This window comes from Arachis hypogaea, chromosome 14 (assembly GCF_003086295.3).
Source record: "Arachis hypogaea cultivar Tifrunner chromosome 14, arahy.Tifrunner.gnm2.J5K5, whole genome shotgun sequence".
Classification (NCBI taxonomy): domain Eukaryota; kingdom Viridiplantae; phylum Streptophyta; class Magnoliopsida; order Fabales; family Fabaceae; genus Arachis; species Arachis hypogaea.
Genome location: NC_092049.1, coordinates 15,472,827 through 15,484,031, shown reverse-complemented (window position 1 = coordinate 15,484,031; position 11,205 = coordinate 15,472,827). Strand labels below are relative to the sequence as shown.

The following is an 11,205-nucleotide window of genomic DNA, read 5'->3' as shown; positions in this document are numbered from 1 at the left end:
TTATTTTCTGACAAGTCAAACACATGTGTACTGCCACGTCATTCTTCATTCCTAGCCAATAGAACACCGCTTTCAAATCATGATACATCTTAGTTGTTCCTGGGTGGATTGAAAACCCGCTCTTGTGAGCTTCTGACAACACTTCTTGTCTCAACTCTCCCACATTTGGCACATGAATCCTCTCCTTATACCTCCAAATCCCCTCTCTGTCTTCGGTAACCTCTCCTTGTTTCTTTTGTCTAATCACTTGCGGCATCTTCTGCAACTCCTGATAATCCTGCTGAGCTTTCTGAATTTCAACCTTAAAATTTCTAGAGATGTTTAGCTGGTTCAAGTATACACCCTCAGCCACCTCTTCAACACCCAAGTTAAGATCTGTAAACTTTCTTAGTAACTCCTCTTCCTTAATCATCATCCAAGCGATGCAAAGATTTTCTGCTCAACGCATCTATCATTACATTAGCCTTTCATGGATGGTAGTTCAGTTCAAAATCGTAATCCTTCAGTAGCTCCATCCACCTCATTTGAGGCATATTAAGTTCTTTTTTATCAAAGAGGTATTTCAAGATTTTATGATCAAAGAAGACTTGAAACTTTACTCTATATAGATAGTGTCTCCACACCTTCAATGAAAACACAATTATAGCAAGTTTCAGGTCGTGAGTCAGATAATTTACTTCGTGCGGCCTTAGCTTTCATGAAGCATAAGCCACAATATTTCGGTGTTGCATCAATACACACCCTAGACTCTTTAACGAAGCATCACAATAAACCTCAAATCGCTCATAGGGTTCAGGCAACACAAGTACAGGTGCTGTAGTTAACCTCTCCTTCAGAGTTTCAAAGCTTTCCTCACATTCAGACATCCACACGAAAGGTGCATCCTTGTGAGTTAACTTGGTTATCAGTAATGCAGTCTGTGAAAAATCCTTAATGAATCTTCTGTAGTGACTAGCTAATCCCAAGAAACTTCGCACTTCTATCACAGATGTAGGCCGTCCCCATTCTGTCACCGCCTCAACCTTAGCAAGATCCACAGCTATTCCATTTCGGCTCACCACATGTCCTAAAAACTTTACCTCTTCCTTCCAGAAGTTACACGTGGAAAGCTTTGCATAAAGCTTCATCTCCTTCAAAATCTGCAACGCTATCCGCAAGTGTTCCGCGTGTTCCTCTGCATTCTTAGAATAGGTCAGGATATCATCGATGAACACAATGACAAACTTATCTAAAAAGGGTCAGAATACTCTGTTCATGTAATTCATAAACACATCAGGGGTATTCCTTAACCCAAAAGACATCACAATGTACTCATAGCAACCATAGCAAGTTCTGAAAGCTGTTTTGGGGATATCTTCCTCTCTCACCCTTATCTGGTGATAACCGAACCTTAAATCGATCTTAGAAAACTCCGGCTCCTTGCAACTGATCCATCAGGTCATTAATTCTGGGCAAAGGATATTTGTTCTTCACCGTCACCTTGTTTAATTGTCTATAGTCCACACACAAGCGCATGTTACCATCCTTCTTCTTCACCAATAAAACCGATACCCCCCACGGGAAAATGTAACAGCCCAGACCACGCGCTAGTACGATATTGTCCACTTTGGCACAAGGCCTCACGGTTTTGCCTTTGACAATAAGGATGATAGCCGAAGCCCCCCACACTCACTCGTCAAAACACGTTATGCTAGGAAGAGGTATCCACACCCTTATAAGGCATGCTTCGTTCCCCTCTCCAACCAATGTGGGACCTTACAATCCACCCCCTAAGGGAGGCCAGCGCCCTCGCTGGTACATCGATCCGGACTCCGGCTCTGATACCATCTGTAACAGCCCAAACCACCCGCTAGCACGATATTGTCCGCTTTGACAAACAAGGCCTCACGGTTTTGCCTTTGATGATAGGGATGATAGCCAAAGCCCCCGACACTCACTCGTCAAAATGCATCATGATAGGGAGAGGTATCCACACCCTTATAAGGCATGCTTCGTTCCCCTCCCCAACCAATGTGGGACCTTACAGAAAACACTTGGATGGATAAAACTCTTATTCATAAGCTTTTCCAACTGAACCTTAAGTTCTGCTAGCTCCAACGGTGACATCCTATAAGGTGCAATCAAAATTGATCCTGCTCCAGGCATTAACTCTGTTGCGAACTCTTTCTCGAGGAGGGGAAATTCAGGTATATCTTCAGAAAATACTTCTGGAAATTCACTTACTACAAAAATCTAACTTCAATTATGCTTATCTCTCGATGAACTTGCAGCTAACAGTACAAATTCCTAACATTCATTCCCATTACATTTCACCACAACTGAATTCAAATAATAACCCTTTGCTATAATTTTCCCTTTTGACCCTTCAGACATAAATTGAACCGAACGCTCAAAACAGTCTAATAACACATGGTATTTTGACAACCAGTCCAAACCCAAAATCAGGTCAAGTCCAGTCAGTGGCAAACATATCAAATCGTGAATAAACTTTGTTTTGAATTCGAAAGGGTACTTGTTGACAACCTAGTTTAGTTATCACAACCTTAGAGGCTGGAGTATGCATGTGTAAATCATGGGCTAACTCAGATATTTTCAACCATAATTCGTCAGCTTTCTCAAAGGATATAAATGTAAATGATGTCAAGTGTTATATAAAGCTGTTAAAATCTTGTTACCAACTTCCCAGTTACCTCTTATTAGCGTGTCATACCTAGTAGCACCATCCGCAGTCAGGACAAAAACTCGGCCCTGTTGTTGAGACTTACCAGTATTCTGATTCTTTTTCTTCAGACAATTCCACGACATGTGCCCAGTTCCACCACACGAGTAGCATAAGCCCAAACTGACTCTACACAAACTATCAGGATGATAATTTCCACACCTACTACAGGTCAAGTCATTGTGAGGAACTTGAACTTGCTTTTCTCTTCCTCTTTCTTGGTAATTGTTGTTATTGTTCTTTCAGAAGTTGTTCTGGCCTTGGTTGTATTGAGGCGCACGACTGCCTCTTTTGAAATTCTGACCTCTCAGTGCATAACCCTTGCCTTGGTCCCTCTTATAGAGCTCTCGGTGATCACCCTTCGCCAAAGCGGCCTTTCTCGAGCAATCCTCAACTACTCCGCTCTTGTTCACTAATTCGGAGAAGATTCAGATCTCCATAGGCACAACGGCATTTATTATATCACTCTGAAGACCACCTTCATATTTAATGCATTTTTATTCTTCATAATCTTTTGGAGCACCTTGACACACCCTCGAGAATTGACATAGTTCCTCAAATCTGTTGGTATATTCTACTACCGTCATAGAACCCTACTTCTGCTGCATAAGCTCTAACTCCTTAGTTGTCTCCACTACCAGATCCATTTCCATTTTCAACTTATTTTCCCAGCCTATCAGCAGTAGCTTGCATAGCAGCAGCCATATTCTCTAGAGTAGCCATAGAAATCAATCGAATAACCTCGCTCACGTCCACAAAATGCCATTTGGGTCTTGTCCACACCGAACAATTGATATTAAAGTGATCAATCTCAATATCTCAAGTCTAGTACTTCAAAGTCCCAAAAGTATGCTCATGAACTTGCTATGTTTATCAAGTAGATATCCTAAATAGAATTTACACACAATTCAGAGTATGCTCTAAAGCATAGTCAGTCAGTCCCTCAGGCTCTATGGAAATGAACTACTCTGATACCATAATGTAACACTCTACCACACAGAGCTTTACGCTTAAGTCGTAAATCAGAGGTGGTGAGGCGTTACGACATCTAAAAAAATAAGTATATATATGAAGAATAGTTTAATTAGGAGCCTTGAAAATAAAGATAGATGAAAACAAGAATTATGTCGCGCTCAAAACAGAAAGATGAAGGTAGAAAGCGTAGATTACAAAGACAAAGGAATATATAGTCTCGACCCGCAAAGTTATATTACAAGCTCTAATCTCGACCCGCGAAGCAAAGGCCCGCTAAAAATATATACAACCTAAAAGTACAACAAAAGCATAAACATAAATCCTGTTTCTCCATAATCAACCTCTAAGAGGGGTATATAAATTAAAATACAAAAGGTGGAGAACAAATATTGTTAAGTGCAAAATATACAAGTCCCAAGATGAAATCTTCTCTTCCTAGAGAGAATCTAGCATGCTCAGCGAGGTGCTTCACATCCTGCATCTGTAAAATAAATAATTCCTAACACGGTTGAGAATATCATTCTTTCAAGTTCTCAGTAGGGTAACAGTTCCAAATAGAGACGATGTAAAACAATATGAATCCGCTAGGTGATCCTATACTCTAATCAACCTAAAGTTCAAGCCTAGGGTCCTTTTAAAACCAAACAAGATAATCATAAACTAAATCTCAACTAATAAATGATCTCAGATTCCCAATTACTCTCAATACAAATAATAAATCTTCTTATTCTCAGAATGGTTCCAACCTAGTAATTTCAGTGACAAAACTTATTTAACCATAAACTGCTAATCATCACATTCTCATCCAGAACAACTTTCAATGTCATTACTGCCAGCATGAAGGATCTCTCAGTTATGCAAACACAGACAAAACAATACAAGAAATATACAGATAGAGAGAACAGATGAAGCATTTAGATCAAGTAGCATATAAATACATTTAATCAAGAAGACAAACTAATTATAAGATGCATACCAAAATGATATACACAAATGTATATGATGTATGTTTTTCCTATGGCCAATAAGCTCATCTGTAGGTTATACAGTCAAACCCGACATATCTGGTAGCTAACACTGGACAGTCTCTCGGTAGCTGACACATGATTGTATTTAGGTGTGTCCAAGCGTGTCCAGAGAATAATTTTTCATTTTTTATTAAGACACATCAGATTGTCGATAAGCGTCGTGTCCAAAATATGTCTGACACGTGGATATGACAATTCAACGAAGTGTTCGTACTTCATAGCTATGCCCAAACTCCACCTCACCAAGCAAATCATCTTGAGACCACCACAACATAGTTGTCAAACTCTCAAGTTCACTTGTCAAATCTTTTGGGTATATGTTTGGTTTCATTATTTTGTTAGTCTTATAGTTTAATAAATTTTTAATTAGGATTATATTTTTTTTAATTAGGTTCTTATATTGCTTTTAATTTTATAATTAGATCTTTTCTAATATAAAAAATGTTAAAATTAATTGAATATTTCTTCGCAAATTGAAGATATTCATAATTAAAAACCTAACTAGATCTTTGACCGCATAGATTTTAAGAGAAATATTATGTTAATTTTAACGTTTTTGATATAAAAATGACCTAATTACAAAATTTAAAACAGTATAGGGACCCAATTTAAAAGAAAAAAAATAAGAACCTATTTAAAAATTTGATAAAACTATAGAAACAAAAAAAGTAAGCAAACATTTATGTTTTTAAGCACTAAAATTGAATTTGAAAATTTAGAATAATTTTTTAGTATTTAGATAGTTTTATCAAGCAAAATTTATCTTTTATAAGCATATAATGTTAGTTTTATTTTTTCTTTAGTAATACCTAACAAATATTATTATTTTAGATCAATATTGATCAATATTCATCTAGTATTAGTTTATATCCATATTTACAGGAACTTACATACATAAAATAATTTGTACTTATATTTATCAGAATTTACACACATAAATAATTAATACAATTTGCACCCATATCACCACATTTAATAAAATTTGCACACATAATTAATAAAATTTACTTGTTAAAAGACAATTTAATATTTGTAACCAAAATTACTAAATTTTGCTGAATCTCAAGGCTTTTTTTTTAATAATTTTATTGGCGTTATAAACATTAGCATGTAAAAATGATAAGTATTTTTCTTACTATAAAAATATAGAGGAAATATCTATCATATATATTTCTAGAATTGAAGTTATTGATTGCACATTAGAAATTAAAGCTGCTGCTCCAAGCATGCATGCAGTTCAATGTTTTTAATTATTATGATTACAACATAATTAAGGACAACATAGTGATAATCATATCGATAGTGGCGCAGATGAGAAGCTTAGATCCATATATGGACGATTAAAAGCCGTAGTTCCTTGTGGAGGCATCAAAGTTACCATGGAAGAAGCCACCATTGCCATGTCCATTGAATTGGCCACTGTTATTAATGGTAGGGCCAGAACCATGGTTGTTGGTGATGTGGTGGCTGTTACCGTTACCAGAGTACGCACCATTGTTGGTGTTTGGAGCAGCATAGTTCTGGTTCCCGTTGCCATGGTTGGCGAACGAGTTTCCACCCTTCTGTGCTCGTTCCTCGGCTTCAAGCTCTGCAATGAGCATTCTCAAGCGAGATGCCATGGCCTTTTGATGATGATGATGATGTTGGTGTGTTTGTGTTGTGTTGTGATATTGAATGGATTGTTCTTTAGTAAGGTTCAATTTATTTATAGGTGATATGTGTAGTCATAGTCATGTGTTGTTATTGTTTAGGTTTAGCTTCATGATCAAGATAGAATAATTTTTGGACCATACGCACAATGGATTCGTTTTGATAAGGAGAAATAAACTTTAGTCTTTATTGCTTATTACGTTATGGGCATATGCTCTTCCTGCAATTTGGAAAGGGATTTACCCATGCTTCCAATTGAACCGGTCGGTTCAACTCGTAAGTTAACCGAAACTCGACCATTTAATCCATTTGATTGGATAAAAAAAAGCAAAATAAATAAAAAATTAGTAAATTGATTGAATTAGGTTAATTTTTATAATTTTTTTAAATTTATTATTTTATTATATATAATTTAGATTTAATCAATTTTAATTAAAATTTTAAATTTTAAATTTTACTTATTCAATAAATGATCTAATAATTTTAGAACCTTGAATCTATTATAAAAGAAAAAAGGTCTGTCGCTACACTTTTTTCTTGCTATACTTTTAGGGTCAATGATCACATTTTTACGAGAGACAACTGATTAAAGATTTGGTTATGCTTTTTTTGCCATGCTTCAAAAGCGTGCCGAAAAGGGCCAATGACCACACTTTTTCTTGCCACACTTCAAAAGTGTGGCCACAGAGAGAAACATACACGTTTTTAAAACGTGGCGAAATATTCTTTTTACCGTCAGGTTTTTGAAATGTCTCTATTTCCTTTAAATATTTCAACAACCCTAAAAATTGTGGCCAAAAGATTCTACTAAAACAATTTAAATTTCTCCTAACGACGCCATTTCATTTATTAATGAAGAAAAAGAGAAAAAAAAAGCAGGCGTGCGCTTCTCCCAACCCTAGATTCCCTTCTCTCATCTCCTTCCTTCTCCCCACATAAAGAAAAATAAAACCACTAGCCTATACCACTACCGCAAGCCGCAAGGAGTGAGTCACTGCCGTTGTCTATCGTAATCAGGAGTTTCTCTCCATTTGTCTTTCCATTTGTCTGTCGGCGTTCTCCAGAAAAAAACTCCTGTTTGCTCTCACAACAGTCTCACCAGTTGCAGGCGTGCAGCTTCTCACCTCCTGAGATATTCACTCCCAGGTCCAGAAAGTCCTAAACCTCCATCTCTTCTCTCTTCTTCAAAATGTGTCGCGCCGCCGTCCTACTGCCGTTGTTCCATCACTGCCTTTGAATCTGCTCTAGTTGCCGTCCCCGCTGCTCCATTGCTGTCGCAACTCCTCTCTGTCGTGATGCAACTCATCGAATCGTCTCAACTGTGTCGCCTCTGTTGCATTTCCATTGCGCCACCTCTGTTCCGCCAGGCTCCAACTGTCGTCTGTTCTAGTTCCGCCGCTTGTGTCTTCTAGTTCGAGTTCCTCATTTGTGCTTTTTTTTCTCATTTGTGTTTGAGTTCCATCTCTAATGGAAGGTAACTTTTGGGATTTTTCCATCATTCATCACTCTTTTAGACTTCTTTGTTCTTGAGATCTTGTTTTCTTCTCTTGTATATTTTTTCTTCCTTGGTATAAAAGATTTTCAATTTAAAAAATTTAAATAAACTAACATCTCTTCTTTTCTATGAAAGATTGATCAAGAACAAGAAAGAGAGCAGATTGATCGAGCTCTATTAAAAAATGTATTAGATATATTTGTTGAAATTGAAATGGTCAAATGAATCACTATAAGAATGATTTTAAAGCAGCCATGCTGAAAGATACTTATCTTCTGCTTATTATTCTCGAAAGGCTTCAAACTGAATCCTAAAAGATTTTTGTCCTAATTATATGCTTAAGGTGCTATTTCTTTGTGCTGATTACTGTATGTTAGAATTTTAGTTTCATTATGTTGGTGTGTGGTTTCTATTGAATAGTAATTTATTTGATGTTGTGTAATTTATTTCAGGTTGAGAAATACTTAAAACGAGAAAAAGATAAGGTTGCTCATTACTTACACTCTAATAGTGAACTAAAGTTGTTGGAGGTTTGTTGACTTTGTAATTTATTCAGATGTTGGAGAGAAAAGATAGAGTTGTTCATTACTTGTTATGCTTTTTTGCATTTTTTGGCACGTTTTAAAAATATGACAAAAGACTTATTTTTTTGTGGTGTATACCAGGTAGAAAAGGAATTATCTAGCTATTAGGATTGGATGAGGTGAGAACTTTGCTTTTATTTGTTTGAGATTTTAATCCTTTATTCAAAACTTTTTTTTTTTAATTTTAACTATTTTTTTCTCCATTCAATAATAAATCCCAAATTATTTAAGAACTAAGAGCAATTATTTTCGATCATTGGTCTACTGATTAATTCATTAGTTTGTTTAAATAAGTATTGAGGGTTTGAATTCGTCTTGGACAGACAATAACTAATGCATTGACTATGATAAATTCTTAGATTAGGGATATTCATGAGCAGAGCCGAACCAAGTTTAATAGACCCGGATTTGGCCTTAAAAAGAAATCGGATCTATTTTAACCCAACTTGATGAAGCGACATGAAATAAATCGAATTAAATCGAGTCGACCTTATGTAAAATTGGTATATACAAATTTGTAAATTGTATACATTAAAGTAATAAAACTTTACTTTTAAAAATTCAATTTAACAAATGTTATATCATATTTATACGAAAATAAATTATTTTAAACCAAAGTATAAGATAATATTATTAATTAATTTCATTCTAAAATATATATTTTTATCATAAAAAAGATCTTTAGGCCGAACTGGATAACTTAAAGAATAACCTAAACCTGACCTAAAATTAATACCGAATGAAGATAATAAACCCAAATCCAAAAAAATATGCCTTGATCTCGGAGCGGGATGGGTCTTAAAAAAAAGGAGTACTCATTTTCGAATAAAATAAAATAGATCATTCAATAAAAATTTGTTTAGTGGATCATGATATTAAAATTTGAAAAATTTACTAAAAGGATAAATAAAAATGCTATATATACCAAAATTTGTTACGGTGTATTTGTTTTGTTATCTAATTTATTTTTAATATATATTTTATATTTTAATATATATTTTATGCTAATACCTGATTTTAATGGGTAATTTTAATATATAACTAGTATGATTACTAATTCATACAAACAAGAAGGAAAAAAACAAATTTGTTCAAAGTTTATACTTATTTAAAAACATGTTTATTTTGTCCAAATTAAGTTTATACTTTTATATATATACCATGTTAGAGAATCATTAGAATCAATTTAAATCAATTAGTATCGTTTATATTTATATAGCATATCTGTATATTAATTGTAGGATTCTATGCCTTTATTACTTTGATTCATTTAGCACCTATAAATACCCCTTGTATATTGTACTTTTGACCAGACCGAAATATACACAAAACACTTTCTTTAGTATCAAGAGCTTAGGGTAAAAGTTTTTTTTTTTCAGAAATAATTGTTTTCTAGCTCTTTTTGTTTCTTCCGACAGTACTTTGCCCTCACTTTTCGAGTCTCTTCCGACGCTTTGGTTTGTCACCGCCGCCACCCTCGCCTTCTCCTAGTTGCAAGCTTTCTAACGCCATCGGAATCATCGCCGGAAGACGCCGAACGCGCCGCCCAAAGTTGCCTGTCCCGTTCAGCCGTTCTCTTTCGAGACGCTTCCAGCGCCGTTGGATCAGCTCCTCAGATCCACGGCTCCGCTTCTGCCACATGTCACACCGCTGCTCTCCCGCCCCGATATTGACCCACGCGCCCGACCTGCGCTCCTGACCCGCTCCGCTCCTCTGCCCGCGTGTCACCCCGCCCTGTCATCCCTGATGTGTCCTGCTCGTCCAATCTCGTAGCGCCATGTGTTCCTTCGAGCTGACGTGGCAGCTGACGTGTCCTCCGACGTGGCAGTTGACGTGGCAAATAGTGGGACCCTCCTTAAGATTTTTTGGTGAGCTCTTTCCGATGCCTCACTCCGATTTCTCATTTTCTGCTCCGAAATTGCCATTTTCTCTCCTCTCTTTGATCTTTGTGACTACTATCATGGAAAAGCCAGATGTTTTTGCTGCCACCGACAAAAAGGGTAAATTCTGTCGAAACTGTAACCGTTCTGGGCACCTCTTCCCCGACTGTCCTTCTGTTGAATGTCGCACATGCCACCAGAAAGGTCATATTAGCTACTATTGTTCACAGCTATTCTGTCGTTACTGCAAGCTCTTGGGACATTTAATTACTGCCTGTCCTACTCGCCCACCACGTCCTGATCCACTCAACTCATCTCCTGTCTCTCTATCTGATATTGCATCTCTTCGTCAGCGTCTTTTCTCTGTTTCTGGTGATACCCCTGCTTTTTTTCGACCCCTCCAGGTAATTCTAAATGGTACTTTAACTCGAGTTGCTTTAATCACATGTCTCCGTTGTGTAATATTTTCTCGTCCATGTCTACCACTACAAATGGACCTTCTGTCAATACTGCAAATGGCTCCCTCTTGCACGCAACACACAAAGGTTCTATATCCCAGTCAACTCTTAATCTTCCTAATACTTATTATATTCCCAAATTAAACTTCAATCTTATTCTGTTGGTCAACTTGTTGATCTGGATTTTGAAGTCACTTTTTCCGTTTCTGGTTGTTGTGTACAGGATCCTCGGACGGGACAAATCATCGGGACTGGACGTAAGGTCGGAAGGTTGTTTGAACTCGAGAATCTTCATATTCCCCCTGTACTAAATCTCTGTGCTGCTTCTTCTCCCTCTACCCTTCACTTATGGCATTAACGTCTTGCCCACACCTCCTTAGGAAAACTGCGTCCTCTTGTGTCTCAGGGTGTTTTAG

At 36.6% G+C, this 11,205-nt stretch overlaps 1 protein-coding gene across 1 annotated transcript; it reads right to left on the bottom strand.

Moving 5' to 3' along the window:
* Positions 1-695: 695 nt before the first annotated feature.
* On the bottom strand, positions 696-2,805 carry LOC112742294 (uncharacterized mitochondrial protein AtMg00860-like). Its single transcript, XM_025791531.1, has 2 exons — positions 2,691-2,805; positions 696-1,228 (listed from the first exon to the last, which is right to left on the bottom strand). Exons 1-2 carry the CDS (start codon positions 2,803-2,805, stop codon positions 696-698), a joined length of 648 nt encoding a protein of 215 aa, XP_025647316.1.
* Positions 2,806-11,205: the final 8,400 nt, after the last annotated feature.